The 23,153-nt window shown below is 41.4% G+C and overlaps 1 protein-coding gene across 1 annotated transcript in view; it reads left to right on the top strand.

Moving 5' to 3' along the window:
* Nucleotides 1-23,153, top strand: part of rxfp2a (relaxin family peptide receptor 2a) — a 126,111-nt gene that overhangs the window by 34,225 nt on the left and 68,733 nt on the right. Inside the window, exons 3-6 of the mRNA XM_084073958.1 lie at nt 10,728-10,880; nt 11,842-11,937; nt 13,365-13,470; nt 18,987-19,058. Of these exons, the coding sequence (XP_083930084.1) occupies nt 10,728-10,880; nt 11,842-11,937; nt 13,365-13,470; nt 18,987-19,058 (427 nt within the window). The remainder of the gene's footprint in view (nt 1-10,727; nt 10,881-11,841; nt 11,938-13,364; nt 13,471-18,986; nt 19,059-23,153) is intronic.

Below are 23,153 nucleotides of genomic sequence, written 5' to 3'. Positions count from 1 at the left end.
AAAATGGGTGAATTTGTCCTTTAACTTAATATACTTGAGTTCTTGTATCAGCTCAGACGTCATTTAAAATTCATAGCTGCTTCCTCTCTAGCTCCCGTAAAAAGGAAGGACTGAAATACACGACCATCTACTGTATTTCCTTCATGGCTTTTGGTGGGTATACTTTTTCTTTAAGGCATGATATAGACATCTTAAAAGACTTACATGTAGATTTCCCCCCATCCTGTCACCTGCTTATACTCTACCTGCAACTCATTTGTTTCGTTATTTTCAAATGCGTAATTTTGTTTCCAAGTCCTTCCATAATTCCCCCTCTGTACATCCCAAACAGCCTTAGGACGATTTGCTCTCTCTGAATCCACAAGAGAGTGCTGATTTCAAAGACACTAGTTAGGGGTTGTGGATTTGATTTATAGATATATTTCTGGAGAACTATTGATCCAACCGACTTCACACTGGGCACAGGCCTCCCTTGGGTACTCGGCAATGCACATACCAAGTTTCAAATCGATCAGTCGGACAGTTCTCAATATACACAGAGGACACAATACACATGTTTGTATTACTATACTTGTGTATATTTTTTGGGATAAAAGCCTCATCACCAATGATTTATTTATTTATTCACCAGGGACAGTGCACATTAATCAACATGTCAGTTTTCACATCCACCAATTATGGAGTCTAGGCCAGACGTCAGTACTATGGCGGTTGATTGATGACATCAGGTACTCCATAGCCTATGCGGGTATTTGCGGCTATGTGTTTTTGAACAAACGCCGATCCGACCGACTGTTTTCCAGTCTGTGTGTGTGTGTGTGTGTGTGTGTGTGTGTGTGTGTGTGTGTGTGTGTGTGCGTGTGCGTGTGCGTGTATTTTCGTGCATGTTTATGCATGCATTGTATGTGTGTGGGGGAATGGAGTTGTGTGTCCAACAGTCCTTGGAAAAAAAGGGTAACTGTTTTCCAGTCTCTTTAATCCTTGGATTTAATCCCTTAGCCCCTGGAGATCTTGGAGGCCTGCTTATGGAGACGGCTAAAGAGTGGATGTCACTCAGGCGTGGTAGTGGAGAACCTGTCATAACCAGTGGCGTCAGTTCAGCAAAAGCTAAGGTTCCAGAGATGAAAATAAGGGACACCTAAAAAATGTTTGGTGGTCAAACCCCCTAAAACCCCCGAAATGCATAGAAAACTATGGAGCCACGGTACTTGCCATACCCAATTGACGTCCCTGGTCATAACCACCCACCGCAGGTCTTTTCTCTCTGCATTGGTGCAGCCGGAGTAGGCTACCACCAGACTGTCCAGGCATATGCCAGGATACTCTGGATGGTAGAATTGCTGTATAGAAGTTTCTGTAGGAGTTTGTTGTGTTTTAACTCTCTCAGTGCCACACAACGAGATATCCCGAGTTTTTTCTGAATGCCCTCAGTGCCAAGAACGAAAGATCCTGAGTATTTAAAATATTGACTTGATGCTCATATTAGCCTTAGGAAGTATTAAAGGGATATTTCACTTTCAAAACAAATTTGGGTCATTTTATCGTCTACTCAGGCTTTTGGGAGCACCCCGCACAGTTTTTAAGTTGTTTGATTCAGTATTTAGATATTTGATATTCATTTTATCAGACACGCCCCCTTCCTATACAAACCCATTGTAACTTCAAACTCCAAAACGTTAGTTATTAGTTACTTTGTGGATTTTGATTATTATTACAAAACTTCAGCCCATTTAGGCCATTTGAAAATAGCCTATCTACAAGCATTGTGAGCTTGTAGATCTTCAATTTTCAAAATGTATTTTTGAAAAACATTCTGCATAATGAATACTTTTTCTTTTGGTACATTAAGTACATTTTTATGCCGATACTTTTTGAAAGCAGGACTTCAGTATATCTAAACTGCTCACAAAATGTAAGGAAACTTGAATTTGGGCCATTATATCTCCCCTTTACTAATACCAATCAGTAAAGTGTTATATATAATTTTTATCGGTGATTAGTCACCTTTACAATGAGGTACAGCTTGTAAGCATCGGGCATTCATGGAATGAGCAACATAGGCAAACGTGTGGGTAGCGCCGAGCAAAAATGTGCCAAAATCACCCAATATGCTTTTGCTGGTAATCGCTCTTGTTTTGAGCGACCTGCCAGCACACACCTGCTGAGAGGTGGGTTCTGCAACTTTGCGTTCTGCAACATGGGTTCTGCAACTTTGTTGAGTTTGTGTATGCTCCAAGCAGCAACACTGCCCCCATGGAAAGATGCCACGTTTGTCCCTTCAGGATAAGGCCTGTGCAATAGGGCAAGTGAAGCTGGTGTTCCGTTACGCAGATTACGCATTATTTGATGTCAGCCCTGGTAGGATTTGCAGGCCGGTGTGTGCAAGTCAAAGGTGTGTGTCTGGCACCTGAGCATGGGCCCTGCAACTTTGACATCTGTCTTTGGTACCGTTGTGCAAATCTTGCCTGTAAATCTATGGTTCCTCAGTGAAGCAAGGGATCTGGGTTGTTGTCTTCCTTGTTGACTTCACCAGTCTCACAGAACTTAGTCCTAAGTTTGGAAATGGTACCAGGGCTAACACCAAATAATGCTGTCACGCATAACGGAACACCAGCTTCACTTGCCCTGTTGCACGGGCCTTATCCTGACAAAAGTGGCATCTTTCCATGGGGGCAGTGTTGCTGCTTGGAGCATACACAAACTCAACAAAGTTGCAGAACCCATGTTCAGGTGCCAGTCACTCACCTGTGAGACAGTCACACACCTGTGACTGGCACACACCTGAAGCCCATTGAATGTCATGAATGTCACAACATTGAATGTCATGAATGTCACAACATTGAATGTCAGCAGAAAAGTCTAACAGGCCATTTTGGCACATTTTTGCTCGGCGCTACCCACACGTTTGCTTGTGTTGCTCATTCCATGAATAGTAAAGGGGAGATATAATGGCCCAAATTCAAGTTTCCTTACATTTTGTGAGCGGTTTACATTGCAGTATCGATATTTTTACTTTCCACCACTGGTTAAAGGAAGATGAGGATTGATGATGATGATTTGATGAGCCTAACCAGATTCTCCCAAGCTTGGGTGCACACTGACAGCCAAGGCCTGCCCACTCCTTCCACTCTGAACTTGGCACGTTAGCTCCAAATATCACCCTCACTGCCCGTAACCTAGGTGTAATTTTTGACCCAGCCATATCATTTCACACACAAGTCACAAGAGTAGTCCAGTCCTGCTACTACCAGATTAGGAACATTGCCAAGATCAAATCATTCCTATCCACTGCAGACCTGGAAACCGTCATACATGCCTTTATTTCATCCCGTTTAGATTACTGTAACTCCCTCTACTCAGATATCAATAAAAAAAACAATATCCCGTCTCCAGATGGTGCAAAACTCTGCTGCCAGGTTACTCACCAACACAAAGAAAAGAGAGCATATCACACCCATCCTGGCTGCCCTACATTGGCTGCCCGTGAGCTACAGAATAGATTTTAAGATTTTATTGATCACTTTTAAAGCCCTACATGGACTGGCCCCCAGTTACATTGTGGACTTGCTAAAACCTCATGAGCCAGCTCGCCAGCTTAGATCCGCAGATTGGGCCCTCCTGGATCCTCCCACAACACACTTTCACACGGGGGGACCGGGCCTTTTTGGCCTGGGCACCGCTGCTCTGGAATGCCCTACCCTTGGACCTTAGGTTAGCAGAGTCAGTATCCTCTTTTAAATCGCTTTTGAAAACACATCTGTATATAAAGTGTTTTTCCTAAGGATTGTTTTATGGACTGACTTTAAATGCCGTTTTTATGTTTTTGTTTATGTTTTCTTATGTTTTCTTATTTTATTCTTTCTCCTGTTGATGTTTTCGGTTTTTAATCATGTATGTAAAGCACTTTGTAACTTTGTTTGGAAAAACGCTATACAAATAAAATTCATTCATTCATTCATGCTGCGCTCCCCCGTTAATTATGAGTCAAGCATTGTGAAACGGCTCCACTGGGGCTCATAAAAGTTGAAGGAAATTTTATTTGGCCATTGGCCTTGTGCGCCTGACAAATCGTACTTGAAACCTTGTTTGCAAAATGACGACGCAATTAAAGGACATAATTATATGAAAGAAGCCAGCAGCCAATGTTAAGTGTATGAGCTTTGTCACTATTGTAATAATAATGACAGCTGTGGTAGCTGTCGTTACGTTATATTAAAATAAATATTATAACAAAATAAAAAATACATTTTCAAAAGAGATTTGCTGTAGAGGGAGGGGGGAGGAGGGGACAGAGCAAAGCCAATGAAATATGTCAGGGTTCCCCAATTACTTTTCCCCAAGGGCCAAATTATGTCTTGGGTACCAATTCGAGGGCGGGGGCATTGCCGAAATCGTGCACGCGCGCATCATTTTTAGTTTTTTTATTTGTTTTTTTTCTCTAATCGAGCTAATTTGACACTGTGTTATTTTAGGCCTGGGATTCTTAAATCCTGTGTTGAGGGTCACACAAGGAAAAAATGCACTCTGGAAACAAAATAAGTTGAGAATCAACCAACAGCAGCCAGTTGTACATACTGAAAATCTAAGCGCAGGGCAGGCACAGACACAGACAGAGGATTGGCACAGCCACACAGAACGTATCTTAGCAACGCGAAAGCGCTAACTCTTTGATCGTGAGTTGCTGAGCGCACTCCCAGACAATGGCATCATACCAGAGTTGCCAAGTCTGTTTGTTTACCGCAACGTTTGGACAACATTTGGCTTGTTTTTGGCTTGTTTTTGTAGGTCGGCTGGCTCATTTCTCTCACTATACTTGGCAACACTGACTGACACACGGACAGCTGAGCTCTCACATTCCCAGTCAAACAACGGAGAAACAGGACAGCACATCATCGCCCTGTCATTCATATTGATTCCACGGGACAAAGTGCGTCCCGTATCAGTTCAATACGGGACGCGTCTTTTAGTTTCCAATTACAGGACTATTCCGTATTTTATGGGACGGGTGGCACATCAATTTTCCACTTTCAGTTTCTTATTTCTTATTTCCACACAACAGCTCTAAGGTGTATTAAATATATAGTTCAATGTTGAAATTGAGTGGCATTCCCCTTTAAGTTCTGGTCATTCTCCACCACCAACCAACGTTGCATAATCCTTGGTTTCAGAGAGGGTTGATGGAAAGGAAATCCTTTGTGTTTTTAGATTAGAGTTGGCCTAATTAATCGTGCAGTGGATATATTTTCAACACAGATGCCTGCTGCTTTGATGCGAGAAGTGGATTAATTAAAGAGGCGGAAAAGTAGCGCAAATGAATTACAAATATTCATGCTTCTGTCTTATATAGTCTGTGCCATGTGTCTATCCAATTGAAGGTTTTCTCTAGCTCAAGAACTGGCAGTCAGATGTGTCCCAGCAGTAGGCATCTGTTTTGAAAATAGTGAAGTGGTTTGGAAATAGTGAAGTGAATGTGAGGGGGCTTTGGTAGCAGAACTAGGCCTGGATAAGTAGGGATGCTGAAAGCTGCATGTTGACAGAGAGCGATAGCAAGCACCAATTCTTTAATGAACGATTGCCCAGTTGGACTAAATATATACCGTACATTCTGTAGTGATCATTGAAGAAAATAAGTGTGTGTGTGTGTGTGTGTGTGTGTGTGTGTGTGTGTGTGTGTGTGTGTGTGTGTGTGTGTGTGTGTGTGTGTGTGTGTGTGTGTGTGTGTGTGTGTGTGTGTGTGTGTGTGTGTGTGTGTGTGTGTGTGTGTGTGTGTGTGTGTGTGTGTGTGTGTGTGTGTGTGCGTGCGTGCGTGCGCGCATGCAAAGAACAAGTAAAAAAGTTCACAAAACACACACATTCAAAACAAGAAATCCCAGGTGCTGAAACCGAAGAACACATTAAAAATAGAAATATTTAATCTGCACACTGGATCATTCTCCCAAAGTGTATTTAATTATTTACCACCAAGGGTAATGGCATTTCGAGCGGCCGGGGGAAGAGCGGAGATGCCCGAAACGACACCTTGGTGTTAATTAATGAATACACTTTGCCAGCGTGATTCATTGTATGGACTGTATATATCTATTAAAAACCCAGACGCACCTAAAAGGCAAAGCAACGCTAGGGGATCAATTAGAGCTGGAGCGGACCAGATTAATCAGGATGCGGGTTGCGGAGGGCTAAAAAAAAGTTAGCCCTCTGCAGATTTCATCTGGCACCGCTCAGTTGTGATTGGATTTCACTCCCTCTGAAGTAGTGAGGGACCAATCAGGGCCCAGTATGCAAATATGGGCCGGGTTTATCACCAGAGGCATTCTTTGAATAGGCTCTATGCACAGCAGCCATTTTGGAGAAAAATTGGGCCTCTTCTTACTTCCTTCACAGGTGTTACCAATGACACTAATGAAGGCTCTGTTCCATTCTGGTCAAACAGAGTCAGGGTGCTGATATTGTGCATGTTGGCTCACTAGAAACACTAGTGGGTCTCAAAGTGTGGTCCAGGGACCCTCATGGTGCCTTGAGAGGCTGTAACTGAGAGTGTACGAATGGAACAAAATGGACCCTCCCGGGTCCATTTGGTTCCATTTGTACACTCTCAGAGTTATGGGGGTCCTTGACATTAAAAGGTCTGAGAACCACTGTGCTACACTAAATGGAACAGAGCCTTCATTAGTGTCATTGGTAACACCTGTGAAGGAAGCAAGGAAGGGGCCCAATTTCTGTCCAATATGGCTGCTGTGCATAGAGCCTATTTTCCCCTTGGAAATGCAGGTTCCAAACAGAGATTCCAGACTAATATCTCGCAGTGATATTAGTCTGGCCGTAGGCTAACCCATAGGCTAACCCTGGAGGGCCTTTCTTTAGAGACGTAAATAAAAACACTGCACTCTCTGCTGACTTATGACTTATAATGCCTTGGCTGATGGTGTCGAACACTCCATTCATCAAGCGGCTGGTCTTCGGGGACGTGACATTCTGAAATATCAGAGCTCAGTATTTAGACTAGGAGATAGTTCAAGCTGTAGCCTACTATGTAACTTTTCTTTGTGAATAAAATGCTATTTTGTCCATTCTGTATGGTAGAGTATGTAATACAAAATAACTTACAGTACAAATGAGGTGGTTGCATTTGGTCTCCCTGTCTTCTATCGACATATTTACTGTAGATTATGTGTCTGTGCTGACACGACCTTTGACACAATCCTGTTTCTGGTTTGACACACATTTTGACCTGAAGGTCAAAATTCAATCGCTCCACTGAGCAAGCAGGCAGGCAGGTTCTATTATCTGAAGCAGAGATGCTCATAGGCCTGCGTCCTGCGTCGCTGACGTAGTACAACGGTTAGACACCGTTGTACTGGAGAAGTATAACTCGGTTAGACACCGTTGTGTGGGGACTCTCGCACACGTCGTAGCAGCAGCAGCAGCACAATGCCAGAAATGTCAGCACTTGCACAGGAGACACAGTTCAAATCCAGGTTAGAACAGGAAAGTTGCATAGTGCAGCTTTAACTGTTCTCTGAAGGAGACTGGTAAAAGAAAATGATGTTCATTCATTCGTCCTTTCCTTTGAACTTTATAAAAGTGTTATATAGAAGGATGGGAGTAATTCATCACCGCAGATGTCAAAAAATAACCCTGTGATCAGGTTTAGACTAATGTCTGAGCTGAGCTAATGGAAGCCGAGTTCACATAAAGGATGGTTCTGAGCTCCCATGAACATCTTTTAACACATTGGCTGCCATGGACGCAGATCTGCGTTCTTTTGCGCAAAAGACCCGACGCTGCCATGGACGCAGATCTGCGTTCTTTCAAAAAAAAAAAAAATCCAAAAAAAAGTGTTTTTTTTTTTTTTTTTTTTTTTTTTTTGACCCAAAGACCAAGGAGATATGATTTTCCGAAGATTTAGACTCCCATCCACTTCCTTGTAACTTAAAACTTAAAAATTCTGTATCTCGGCTCCTAAGTACTTTTTTTTTCTCATTGAAAAAGTCTGGCAGTCTACTGTAGGAAAAAAAAAAAAAAGATGGCAGCCAATGTGTTAACAAGCTCCTCTACGCTAACGTTTAATCTCAGAGTATTGTATTGTGCGTGTCCATCCGTCCGCGCGCTAGCGTGTGAGTGATAAAACTGAGAGGTCTTTTGGAGAAGGATTTGTAGATACCCAGAAGCATCTTGTTAACTGTCGGGATGACAATGCATTTCCAAATGAATACACTGTGAATTATAAATACAGAGTAGGGGGTGAGGGGTGGGACGCTGTGTGTATGTGTGTGTTCACCCACAGCAGAGGTGAGAAGAGGGATCTTGTGTCACAAAGCAGAGGGGGCCCCTGCCACACACAGTCACCGGGTCACAATCCAGACAGCTCAGCTTGCTGTGTGATTTATTCATGCAAAATAAATGACCCTGGTATGTAGTCATCTTCCGGACGGACGGACAGACACACACACACACACACACACACACACACACACACACACACACACACACACACACACACACACACACACACACACACACACACATTAAAAGAACTAAAGACAATAAACAGCAGGCCGACGGTCCAGGAGGAAAAGACTCAACGGTTACTCTTCCATCCACACATTTGTAAAAGAACCCCCTGTCCTACCGTTGCTCCTGTCACCAGAACCAGCCCCACCGTCATTCCAGCCCTCATCAGAAATAGGCCTCGTCCGCGCACTCCACCAGCATGTACAGTCACCAACAATAAACGTAATCACACCGTCTATTCATAGTCGACCAGCTATCCTCACTCCACCTGTCAGGTCACCTATTTAGTAATCTCTCAAGAACAGATTCTGCTCTGCGTTTGAATCTGTCGGGGGGGTTCGTCATATCGCGTACGCACTGGCCTACAAGTGGGCGTGCCTTCAGATCAGGAAGCAGGCCGCGGTTTACAATCAAATGTAGTGGGAGGGATTTACGTGTCTGCCGATCCTTCCCCACTAGAAACAAACCAAAACTCATTTAACAATAGCGTCCTTGGAGCAGACAAAACCACAGAAAGATATTCACATTTTAACTTGCTCTTTCTTCATAGAAACAAGTGGGCTTATAACCAAAACGATCCATGTTCTCTGGGAGAAGTGGTGTTAGTGTTCTGTGTAGAAATATTGTTAGTGGCAATGAAAACATAGTCGCACCACCGGAAGTGAAAGGCTGAAGGCAGACCAAAACCCTGGTTTCCTTGCGTACATGTGCTACGTCGACTTCCTCCCAGAGAAAACAAGTAAAAAACAGCAGAGGGCGCTGTTTTTCCTTTTCATTTGGCGATGGTTTCCCAGATTGCCTATTTAGCAGTGTCTTTGAAATGTCAGGGATGAGAGGTACATTGTGAGAAGGATGCTGAAGATTACTATTTCTACACATTTGATGTATTACCTTGTGTTGTCCTTGCTTACTGTAAATCGCTCTGGTTTAAGAGCGTCTGCTAAATGCCTGAATTGTAAATTGTAAAACCATACAATTTGGAAATGTATGACAAAATGTGTGAGCTAGTTTGCAAGATTAGACCACACACATATTTCTAATAATCTGATAATCACAAATGGCGTTGACCCGCGCAGTACCAAATTACACTATATTGAACTTTATGTTACCAGACACGCCCCAGTAATAACAATCCCTTCGGGCTTTATGATACGATTTAAGTTACAGTGAAACCATGATCCTACAAATTAAGTAATTTAGAGTCTTTGGTAGTAGATCATTTTAAGACCGGAAGCCGATTCTACAAATGTCTCCTAAATCTAGGCCTGTCAAAAAAAATCGATTCATGAATAAATCGCGATTCTTAATGCCACGATTTTAAAAATCGAATCAAAATATAAAAATTGATTTTTTGAAAAAAAAAAAAAAAAATAATAATAATAATATTTTTTTTTTTTATAAGTTAGTACCTTTTTCACTGGCAATTTGTCTGAAATCAATGTCAGAAAGACTACCTGACATGATCTGGCTGCATTGAAGTGATTTGGGGTAGAAAATCGCAATAAATCGCAGAATCGAATATCAATTAATCGCAGAATCGCAATTTTAATCGAATCGGCACCCTATAAAATCGCAATAAATCGCAGAATCGTAATTTGAATCGAATCGGCACCCTAGAAAATCGCAATAAATCGCAGAATCGAATCGAATATCAATTAATCGCAGAATCGCAATTTTAATCGAATCGGCACCCTAGGTATCGATTTTGAATCGAATCGTGAGGTAAGTGAATCGTGACACCCCTACCTAAATCCCAACAGTATTCTGAAAAAAAAAACCTGTTTGTTTCTATATCAGTGGTGCTCAAACTTTTTCATGTCAAGGACCCCCAAAATGATATGTATTTGGCCGCGGACCCCATCTCAAAATATGTTGTTCCAGGGGGTCCCAGAAGCAAAGATTTGAGTTAAAATGTTTGCTTTAAAAATATATATATTCAAAGATTTGAACACATTTTAACGACTTTTAAAAAATAGCAGATCTACAAGCTCGTGCTATGAGCTTGTATATCTGCTATTTTTGAATAGCCAAAGTGTAAAATAATGCTTTTTAGTTCAAATCAAAAAATGACACAGATGCGTCCGGTCTTAAAGGGTCTTTAGTCCTATATTTAATGTATTCTCACTCTCTCCCTCTGCCCCTTTTTGTGTCTCTCTCACCCTCCCCGTTCACCATTCCCTCTTGTCCCTTACTATCTTTCTCCCCCCTAACCCCAGCAGTAGCCATGGTGTCCAAACGGGCGGATGGAGAGGGCTCCTGCCCTCTGGGTCTGTTTCCGTGTGGGAACCTCAGTGAGCTGTGTCTGCCTCAGATGATGCACTGCAACGGACACAAGGACTGTCCCAACGGAGCCGATGAGCGCCGCTGTGGTGGGTGTTTTGTTTTGTTTATCTTCACTGTCACGCGCACAGCGAGGAGTAGGGGAGGTGCCTCAGGCATTGAAAAAATTAACAACGTAAAAGCACAGTCAACTTTAAAGGGAAAGACCACTTTGAGGTTTGGGTTCTGTAGTTACCTTGCCATGATGTAACTCCAAAGGTGGACAAGAAATCAAAAATAGTTGCTCCATTGATTAGAAATTGATCATTCTAAATATGCTCCTCATTGACTTACATTGTACGGTAAAACGGCTCTCAAAGTCGCTCTTTTAGCACGTAAACGAACACAAAGTTGATTCAGACAATTTAGAACATCACCAAACCCAGTACTGTTTTTTTTTTATTATAAAGATGTCAACTTCCTGTTCATTTTACTATTTGATAAAAAATAGTTGCAGCGCGACACGTTGTGAGCTTGTAGATCTGCTACTTTCAGAACGCAACACCCGAGTGCAACCAAACATAAAATAACTTGTCTTAGTTCTACTGGATCTCTTTTCCACTCGTCCCTCACTAACATTTTAGTCTAGTTTTTATTTGTTGACGAAATTGTCAATATATGTAGTCTTAGTTTTAGCACTTGTTTTTATCTAGTTTTCATCAGTGAAAAAACTAAAAGGTTGTCGACGAACATTTTTCGTCATAGTTTTAGTCGACAAAATCAACACTGCCTTCATGCTCTGTTGCTCTGGAACACACACTGTGAGCGTATGTAGATTGGCTATTTATGCCATTGTTGTTTTGTTTTTGAAACATCACATTTTCAATGCAGGACTTTTACTTGTAACAGAGTATTTCTACATTGTGGTATTGCTACTTTTATTTAAGTAAAAAAAAATGGAGTACTATTTTTTTTCACCACTGACAGCTTCCATGTGGGTGTGGTGGTGTGCTTGTGTTGTGTTGTGTTGTGTTGTGTGTTGTGTTGTTGTGTGTTGTGTTATGCTTGCAGGGGACAACGTTGGATGGGCTGATCTGTTTGGTCAAATCCTGTTCCTAACGAACGCCAGTCTGACTGTGGACGACGACGACGACGCAGAGGAATGCTGTAAGTGTGTGTGTGTGTGTGTGTGTGTGTGTGTGTGTGTGTGTGTGTGTGTGTGTGTGTGTGTGTGTGTGTGTGTGTGTGTGTGTGTGTGTGTGTGTGTGTGTGTGTACAAATGTATGTCAGCAAGATCTAAACAAAACATTAGAGTATATTTAGTTTCATGTCGGGGGGGGGGGGGGGGGTTCTGCCTCGGTACCACCACCTTGGATACAGTGGAGGAGGCCAACAGTAGGATGAAGACTAAACTCCTGGCCATCATGGACAATCCTAGCCTGGTAAACCCTCCCTCCGGAAATCTCATTTCCATTTGATTTCAGGAGTGAGTCTGGCATGATTGCCCATTGTGGGGGTTTCTAGTGGAATTACCCACTAACCGAGCCTATCAGCGTCGTCGCTCATCGTTCTGTGATTGACAGCGACAGTTGGCCAATCAGGTGGCGAGTACGAGTGAGCCCCGAATGGGACCGAGTGCAGCCGACAAAAATGGAACGATCCACCATTGTTTCTGTGGCCAGTTACACTTTTTACTTTCGTTTTTAAAACGCTCTCAAACTTCGTTTTTGAGGCACAGAATTTACTTTTAAGATATCGTTTGGATATAATTTAGTTGTTTAACTTCATATATGTGGTCAATTAATCATGACAGAGCCTATTTAAAAATACAAATTTAGAGAACCGGGAGGGGCGGGCAGTGCCACGCATGTATCCGAATAAGGCAACCTATTTTGGGCATGGCCATCTCAAAAGTCCTGTTGCGTCACATTAGTCTGGAGGTCTGCTGATTGGCTGTAGGGGAACAACGATCATTGGCTGAAGGGGTTGTCAGTCAACGGTATTACTCCCACCCAACTCCAGCCCACAGCCAATATTGCAGAATGGGCAATCATGCCAGACTCACTCCTGAAATCAAATGGAAATGGGATTTCCGGAGGGAGGGTTTACCAGGCTAGGACAATCCCTCTCATCCTCTACATGACACTGTGACAAGGCAGAAAAGCTCCTTTAGCAACAGACGGTTACACCCAAGTTGCGAGAAGGAGCACTATAGGAGATATTTTCTGCAATAAGACACATGTACAACTCCTCATGTGGTTGGCTTGATCAGGCTGATTAGGATGGGGGATGTTGGATGCTAGCCATCGGACTCTTAGTAGTGTTTGGTCTGTCGTTTTTGAACACATTAAAACTGGGAACTTATCTGTGTAATCATTTAAACCATTATTTTATACTTTGGCTATTCAAAAATAGCAGATCTACAAGCTCATAGAGTGGCACACAAGCTTGTAGATCTGCAATTTTTTAAAATATTTTGGACATTTGGTGCAAATCTTTGAATATATATATTTTTAAAGCAAACATTTGTATTTGTGCGTGTGTGTGTGTGTGTGTGTGTGTGTGTGTGTGTGTGTGTGTGTGTGTGTGTGTAGTCATACAGGAGTATCCAGAGAGCTGTGACTGTAAACAGGCCATGGTGTGGTGTGTGGACATGAACCTGGAGGAGGTCCCTCATCTCTCCCACAACATCACCTTGCTGTAAGTCAATGTTTTTTTTCAAGAAGGTCTCCCCTTAACTCTGACAGTATATAAATGGAACCAAATGGACCTGGTACAGACTTGTAAGGGTCAATTTAGCCCCCCCCCCCCCCCAAAGGAACTCTGAGAGTCCCTAGAGTCCACTTTGAGAGTGACAAGCTGCTACCTGGTTCTGTTCTCAAACTTTTCTTTTCCATGTCAAAAAACCCCAACTTAATCTGTATTTGGCTGCGGACCCCGATCTGAAAATATGTTGTTACAAGGACCCCTAATATACAAGCTTTGTGTTTGTCTGTCACATGATAAACACATGATCCCGGCGGTTTTACTCTTATGGATATGCATCAACTGACGGTGATAAAGCGCTAATGTTACTTCCGCCGAATTGGTTTAATTTTCGCCAGAAACAGACTGTGTCAAATATGAGTGACTGACTATCATAAACGATACAGAACCACCTCCCAGACAATATCGCAGAGACAGTTTGTTTAGTTTTGGACGACAATTCTTATATGAGACGATTCTAAGATGACCCAATGTTATTCTCCATAGAGAAATTACTTCCACGACCCAGGGGATGAACGAGTGACATTCTGTACTCTATGGTCGGGCGGATTAACATGCACTCTCCGGTGCGCCACCCAAGTCAAATAGGATATTGTTGCTGTCGGGCAGAAACATCTTATCTCCGTATTCAAACATTTTGCTTTTTCGTAAATGAATGCCCTTACATGATCACATTACAGCGTCACAAAAAAGTCAAAAATAGCAGATATGCAAGCTTGAAACATGGCGCAAAGTAAAGCGTTTTGAGCTCGTCGATCTGCTACTTTTTGCTATTTTTTTTATTTGAATCCTGAAAAGTAACATATGAGGGTTCCACCCGACAGAGAGTGACGATATATAGTCCAGGGGCCAACACTGATATTTTCACAAATTGGTACCACCTAAGGTGACCGTAAAGTTTTTGTATTTTTGTCTTCCTACATGTCTCTAGTTTATATTTTGGTATGATAACCCTTCCAATCTTGTAGCTTAATGGCAGTTATCACTACCTACCGGCTAATGTATCCGGTAGGAGACACAAAGTAGAATCTTTGTGTCTCCTACCCCGGGCATCAAATTATTGTGACAAAAAACAAATATATCCATGTATTCAAGGCTTCATGGGGTGTGCAATTGATAGAAAATAAATATTTTTTTGGGTGAACTCCTCCTTTGAGTTTTTCAGGGGGACTAGTCTCTACCCATTCAGCTATGACCACCCTAGACCGAAGGAGGGTCAACTTTTACAAGCTTATGGAAAGCAGTCTTTTTGCAAACACCAAAAATCTGAGAAGTTATCAATTGCACACCCCATGAAGCCTTGAATACATGGATATATTTTGTTTTTTGTCGCAATAATTTGATGCCCGGGGTAGGAGACACAAAGATTGTACTTTGTGTCTCCTACCGGATACATTAGCCGGTAGGTAGTGATAACTGCCATTAAGCTACAAGATTGGAAGGGTTATCATACCAAAATATAAACTAGAGACATGTAGGAAGACAAAAATACAAAAACTTTACGGTCACCTTAGGTGGTACCAAAATATGGCTTGGCCCCTGGACTAATATTTAAACTGAAGATGCGAGGGAAGTGTCTCTCTGCTGCCGCGCAGTAGGCAGGGAGTAGACGATCTACCTTGATCAATGTGCCTCAGTCTGGAAACAAGTCTCTTGAAGTCACAAACGAGGACTTGACAAACTGAGAGCCTCTTAATAATAAATGGGATGGTGTCTCCCGGCTTTTAATGAACAGAAACTCTGATCCACAGCACTGCCTGCTCGCTGAGGGGTTGTTTTAAGTTTTGTTCTCTTCCCGTCTTCCCTCTTCCTGCATATATTCGCAGTTAGAACATAATTCAATCTCCTTGGCCCCACCCGTGGCGGTGCTCTATAGGATGTCCTTTGATTGAACCGTGCTATACTCTGGCAGAAGTAATTTAGTCATTATTTTTGGTCATAACACCAAAATTCTATATCATATCATATCATATCATATGGTTTAGACCACAAAGGTGTAGGCTGAAGCCAATGGCTTATTTTGCCCATCCTTTTTTTGGTCTCAAGCAACATCCATCAGCTGGTCAGCAGGTAAGTTTGGCCTCGGGCCAATTTTTATCCAAGCCATTAGATCATGGGCCAGAACATACTGTAATGTGAAATCAACGGCCATTTTCCTTTTCCTTTTTTTTTTGGTAATGTATCAGAGTGCAATACACCTCCCAACCATTATTGTCGCATAGTTGAAAGTAACAGAGAAAATTTGGAGAAAATGGCCGGCGATCGGATTAAAATGCTTTTTATTGAACAATACGCGAGATACGGGTACTTATTACTGGTCGGATCAACTTGTAACATCCGTGGCTCGTGGGTAAGCACTTTATATTTGAAATCTGAACGTTTATGTACATGTGAGAGTTGTCAATGTAACTCATTTAATGTAAATCGAAAACCAGGAACTCTCGGTTCCATGACGCTTGTGGCAGACGAGCGTCATGTGAACCATGGCTAGTTATGGCCCATCATGGGCCACCTATTGCCGACCACCATCACCATGGTGGGTCGGTCGGTCGGTCGGTGGACCAAAAAAAGGAAAACCTGTGACGTTACAATAAAGATGATTCTGATTTTGCCAAGGATCCATGAGATTAGAGATGTATCGAGTGGCGGTTCTCTGAAAATATAGATACATCTGAGAATCCCTGTGAGTACCCTCATGTCACATCAATATCACATAATACTGACATCATGGACTGGCCTGGACTCCAATATTTGAGCATGGCTGACACAGTAGATCCATTTATGGGCATTGTATATCTGCTATTTTTGAATAGCCAAAGAAAATGACACAGATGCGTTCCCAGTCTTAATGACATAAACGACTGGGGCATGAATTCCCAACTCGCTTTGCCCACAGAGTAGACCTGCGTGTTCCCCGAGTAGGCCAGTGCCCAAAGGGCTAGTAGCTTGAAAGCTACTGAATGGATTGCCATGGGATTTACTACGCACACTCCTGCTTCCCAGACTGACGATGGCTAATTTTATTAACACTGTAGTCCTTCCTCTAGCACTACTATTTGGTCAAAATGTCCAATAGCATGGACGCAGAACCTTCCTGGCAAATGGAAAGTAAACCAAACTTTGAGTTAATGAAACAGACGAGACTTGTTAAACTATATTTATGCTATGCAATGAAAACAAAACAAAAACAAAGGTATTGTTCAGTCTGGAAAAGTTTTAAGGACAATTACAGGAAACAGTGGATAATAAAAATGAATTTCAAGGCTTGGTTTTGGTTGGATAACTGCTCCAGTGGAATCCCGGAGAAGAATAATATAGGACTGTGAGTGTGTCCCCTGGCGAATCGCCTTCCTCTTGTAGGACATCAGAGCATATAAATAATATCCCTGAGCTGCTTTCCTCGTAAATGGCACAGCAGAATTGCACTGTAAGCTATCCTGATTGCCTGTTTAGTGGATACAGTCAGGACTAGATTAATTTAAGACGGGTATTTCATTTTGTTCAGGCCATAAAGCTGCTCTCTGTAAAGTTTATGCCCCCCCCCCCCATTTTATGTCTCAGGGGAGACATAGAATTTTGACCTTCAGGCAGTACCATTTGTCAACCAGTAGTGTGGTCAGACCATACCACAGGATCTTCATTTCTCAACAGAAGAGCATACAGATTGGTCCAAATAAAAATGTATTCACTAAACAAAGTTACATACAGTAGTGGAGTTGTTAATTAAAGCGACCCACCTACACTGTGAGTAGGCCAAACGTTTAGCGCATTTCACCAGCTGACAGAATGTTGCTGAATGATGATGCCAGTATTTAAGGCCAAAGCATTTATTTGTAAGCAATAGTGGAGAGTTTTGATTCGTTTTTTAAAGATGGTTTGCTGGTTTAGTATAGTTTTTGAAGCATGAAGTTTTGAAGTATGAGTTTATTGTATTAGTTTTAGAATTCATTTTGTAAAGGGGCAAGATTTAACGAGGTCAGGAGAATAGATTGTATTTTATTCTTTTACAATTCTAGTTTTTGTCATTTCATTAGTTTTAGTTAACTATAAAAAACAATGTTATGCACGCTACCTGGTGAGCCACGGCCATTTATAATGTCAGCATTGTGTGCATGTCTTTTACTTTTACCAAGCATGGATTTTTGTATTGGCCCCCGTTCTGTTTTATTCAAATACACCCTTTTCTCACCTCTGACCTATTAACCACCATTAATAATATCCCTATTTAGATTTTCTCTGGAGATACAAAAATATATAAACTTTTTAAAGATTTTCAATTTTTTCAAAATATAGCAGCTTACATCACGACAGAGTACATTATGGTTTATTAGTACTCCTATTAGCCCTATACTTTGTTGTGAAGTATTAAGTGCAGAAAGGTTACCAAGCATGAAAACCAAACAACATTGTAGCATAATTTGTAATTATGTGTGACTCCTATAGCAGAGTCACAGGCATGACAAATACAAATGTGTGTTTTTCTTTCTGTTTGTTTTGTTTTGGTTTTCATGCTTTGGTAACTTTTCCATTCGGAGGAGCAGTGCGGAGTGATTGAAGTTTAATTAATCCATAGATCCGGGGCTATGTAGAGACATGAGACTTAATTTGCATAAGCTAGTTTCAAAAGAGACAGTTAACACCAAGTCCTGCTCTAACCTTTCTTTCATCTAATTGTATGCATTATCGGATTCCTTTATTCTCTGTGTGTGTGTGTGTGTGTGTGTGTGTGTGTGTGTGTGTGTGTGTGTGTGTGTGTGTGTGTGTGTGTGTGTGTGTGTGTGTGTGTGTGTGTGTGTGTGTGTGTGTGTGTGTGTGTGTGTGTGTGTGTGTGTGTGTGTGTGCCCATTCAATCCGGGAACGCATTCTGTGTCATTTTAGATTTTTATAGCTATAACCATTATTTTATACTTGAGTAGGCTATTCAAAAATAGTAGATCTACAAGTTTATAGTGCAGCACCGAGTGCCACACTACAAGTTTATAGATCTGCTATTGGTTTTGACAAATCGTGATAAATCTTTGAAAATATGTTTTTTAAAGCGAACATTTTTCTTTCTTTTTAAAACTTATGTCGCTATAATATCAGTGGTTCTCAAACCTTTTTCATGTCAAGGACCCCCCAAAATGATATGTAATTGTCCACGCCCCCCCCCCCCCCCCCCATCTCAAAGTATTTTGTTCCAGGGACCCCCAGAAGCAAAGATTTGAGTTAAAAATGTATATATTATATATTAAAAGATTTGTACAGATTTTCACGATTGTTTTTCTTCAACAATAGCAGATCTACAAGTTCATAGCACGGCACTCGGTGCCGAGCTATGAGCTTGTATATCTGCTATTTTTTTAATGGCAAAATAAATCTAAAATGACACAGACGCGTTCCTTAATGGGATAGAAGACATGTTGAGGTGCCTTTGAGTAACTGGGACATTTCCTGTGTTTCCGTTTCAGGTCCCTGAAGAGCAATAAGATCCGAACGCTGTCTGACAACATCTTCTCACAATATTCCACCCTGGAGAGACTGTGAGTCATGTACAGTAACACACACATCCTACACACGCTTTCATATAATACCTTTATTTAGCCCAGTAAAAATTACATTGAGGCAAAGTCTCTTTTACAAGTATGCACAGGCCTGTCGGGCCAGGAGGCAGAAATATCATATAGCATTCACCAGTGGTGGAAAAAGTACTCAAATGTTTTACTTAAGTAAAAGTAAAAAAGTATTGGCATAAAAATGTACTTAAAGTACCAAAAGTAAAAGTACTCATTTTGCAGAATGTCCCATTTCAAGTTTTTAAATGTATAAAAAGCTTTTGAAAATAGCAGATCTACAAGCTCACAATGCGTCACATTGCGACGGATTGTGAGCTTGTAGATCGGCTATTTTCAAATGGCTGAAATGTAAACTCCTTAGTGAAATTAAAGAAGGCAATTTGAGTCTGATCTGAAGGTCATTTCAAGCCCACGGACCAAAATAAAATAAAAAGTACGAGCCTCAGTTAACAAAGGGGGCACAGCATAGCGCAGCCAGGCGTTTGATCTGAGGTTAATGGATTAACACAAACCTTGAACAACTAAAAGAGGCGATATTACCAAGGAATACAATTATCTCTGTACTGTAACACACACGCACGCAGGCACGTCGCACTCACGCACAGACAGACACACTGCACACACTGCCATGGTGCATCGCGCTCCTTTGGTTTGAACAGTTTATATTATATTATCCCTTATCAAATCAAATCAGATTTGATTTAACTTTTAGATCATTATCATCTCATTACTCACCTGTAAGTTGTTGTTCTATGGCTTTAGTCGAGCAGATCTAGGCCAAGATCTAAACCAGTGTTTCCCAGACATATTGGGTTGCGGACCCGTCTTTATGGGCCGTGATTAAATGCAGTATCATGTAATAGCCTTTTGTTTATAGTGAAACAAGAGGCAACAGGAAGGATTGCTAGAAGGAGTAGTGTGGTCTACAAAGACAGTCAGGCTGCAGTCCCTCACTGGACAATGATGGCCAGGGGCTTTTTAGTTAGAACAAAACAATAGTAAACAAAAAAAGTGTCAATACAAAATAATCCTAGCTCCCACCGGAGCTACTGACTAATACAACTGAAACTAACTATGCCGGGCCGCTATGCAGCTTACCGGACTGAACAAACATGGTGTAAAGTAACTATTAAAGTACATTTACTCAAGTACTTTACTTAAGTACAGTTTTGAGTAACTTTTACTTTACTGGAGTATTTCCAATTGTCTATACTTTTACTTCTACTCCACTACATACCAGAGGCAAATATTGTACTTTTACTCCACTACAATTTTTGGAAAACTTTAGTTACTTTGCAGATATAAATTACTACATTATGAAACATATATTAACCACTTAAGCCCTATTTCATACCTAGTCTATTTGAAAATAGCAGATCTACAATATCACAACGCGTCGCATCGTTGTGAGCTTGTAGATTGGCTATTTTCAAATAGCCGATGTAGTGGAGTAGAAGTTAAAGTACTGAAAATTGGAAATACTCCAGTAAAGTAAAACATACTTCAAAATGTCACTTATTGTACAGTACTTGAGTAAATGTACTTGTCAATCAAACTGCCACACTCTGTAACCTGATGCTCACAGTCAGTGCAACGGTTAGATCCTTTTTTACAGCTTTGCTAAAGCAATAATGTTTGTATTCAAATATATTCACGAATTTAAAAAAAAATGCAGATCTACAGTACAAGCTTGTAGCACGGCACTCGGTGCCGCGCTACGAGCTTGTATACCTGCTATTTTTTAATAGCTAAATAAATCTAAAAATGAGAGATATGCGTCCTCCGGATTGAATGGGTTAAATCATAGTAAATTATTGGACCAAAAAAACATTAATTTTAATGTTTTGTCTGCTTAGGGTTATAGATAAAAACTCGATTTGGTATTTGATAGGTTTTGTTTCGTTTTATTTGCTCCTTTAATTAAGAAAATGCTATAGATTGAGTCTACTGTCTGCATCAGCAGCAGTCAGTCAAGCCAGATAAAATAAATTTATAATAAAATGTACATTTAAGCAGTACTTTTTGCCTTAAATCCCCCCACAATGATTATCGTGATTAGATTAGCGTGCAAGCTGCTATAAATTATGACTGTGTCATTTTTCTCTTGTTTTTTAAACTTTGTGCTTCTACTCCAGCACATCTCAGAGGCATAAACATTGTACTTTGTACTATCTCTGAACACAGGACAGCCGAAGGGGACACAATGGTAACAGAGATCTCATGTTTCTGCAGGACGCAGCATTTGGGGGGAGTCATCAAAATGTAATCTGAATTTGTTTACCCTATGAGCACATTTGGAAGGGCCTGAGACGCCGTGTTCTGTAACGACATATTACAGTCTGTAGGCAGGATACAAGTGCAGGCCAACAGAGTTATAATCATTTTAAATCCAGTCAGAGGTACAAAGTCCTAAAGCAAAAACATTGGCATGGGTGAAAGTTAAAAAATTAACGAAAATGCCAGCACTCACAAACAAGTCCTTCTGGTACTTTTAATTAACCCATTAAAACCGGGAAAGCATCTATTCTGTGTCATTTTAGATTTGAACCACTTTAACCATTATTTTACACTTTTACATTTTTTGTGGGTGTCCTTGACATGAAAACGTTTGAGAACCACTGTCAGGATTTAGAATACATTTTTAGAATCGGCCTCAGGTCTTAACGGGTTAAATGTACACGGGCAGACTGCTTGTGGCATGTGGCATGTACATTTAATTAACAGTTGCTTGAGAGTGCTGGCATTTTGCTTGTCTTTACGTGGACTCCTGTTGAGCCTTGCAACCGGTAAACAAACAGTATATATGTTAATTTAACCATTTGCACACTCATTTAACCATTTGTACAAACTCTAACACTCAGGATTTCTGTGCACAGTAAAGGGGCGCACTACACTTCTCATCTGAATACACAGGCAGACGATCGCTAAATGCTTACCGATCTATGCCAGCTTCAGCTGTGTCCAAAAAGTTGACCACAAATCCAGCTCTTGGCTTGATTGTGGTAAAAATGGGGGGATTATGTTTAGACCCCTGTTGGACACTGGTCAACAAAGTATATAGCGGGGGCCTAGTGGTTAAGGCTTATACCACATACACTGTATGCTCTAATACAGCCTGACAGCGAGTCGCAGGTTCCATTCCCAAGCCCGACGATCATTGCTGCGTGTCAATCCCTGTCTCTCTCTCCCTGTTTCCTGTCACTCTATCACTATACAGTCTGAATTAAGGCAGAAAAGTCCCAAAAATATATTTTAAAAATATCCTTTTTCATCAGTTTTTACACATTTAATTGCTGCTAAAATATTCCCCATTTAGATGACTGAGGATTTTCATTATTAGTGAAAAGCTGGCTGATGACCAATTTGGCAATCCAGAAACCCTTCAGGGGAAGCTTTGTAACTACATTTATAGTAGTGTGATATAAACCAACAGCCAAAGGCAATCGGATGTGTTTTGACACAGTGCTGGGATAAACTTCTGTAATCCCCCTGAGAAGGTGTGCAGGGTCATTTTTGTCCCGCTGTCTTTCATAAGACTAACAGTGGAGTGGCTCATGGCATTGCTTTGCCACCTGGAAACGAACTGCTTTCAGACTCCATGCTATGTCACGGATGAGATAAGACCTTTACCGATACCGCTGGAGGCGCCAAAGACAGTACAGCAGTTAAAAACAGATTACAGGGCAAGGGGGAAAAAAACACACAGAAGCATACTATACTGAAATGCTTGTTTCCGAAGCAATTAGTCCACTGAGCCAGATGAGCGGCCAACATGTGCCTCGTTATACATCTTCACAGCTAACGGCACAAAGGACTGTCCAAGTCCATTGGTTGTCCCCGGGGGAGCATGAATCTATCACTCCCCCTGCTGCTAAACCTTCCCACAAATCTCCAAGTGAAGGGGATGAGAGTGGTTGTCCATAATAGCGCCCAGCCTCCTCACCATACGCACCTTCATCACCTTGTAGGGCTCCGGCATATCAGTAACGCACTTGGGAGCCTGTCCATGCAGGGCTGTAAAAGTGATTAGCAAAATCTTAAATCGGTAGCCAGTGGAGAGCA

The sequence above is a fragment of the Gymnoscopelus microlampas genome (genome assembly GCF_963454915.1).
Source record: "Gymnoscopelus microlampas genome assembly, chromosome: 12".
Lineage (NCBI taxonomy): Eukaryota > Metazoa > Chordata > Actinopteri > Myctophiformes > Myctophidae > Gymnoscopelus > Gymnoscopelus microlampas.
The sequence above is the reverse complement of the archived record's forward strand: the minus strand, read 5'-3'. Positions and strand labels throughout refer to the sequence as shown.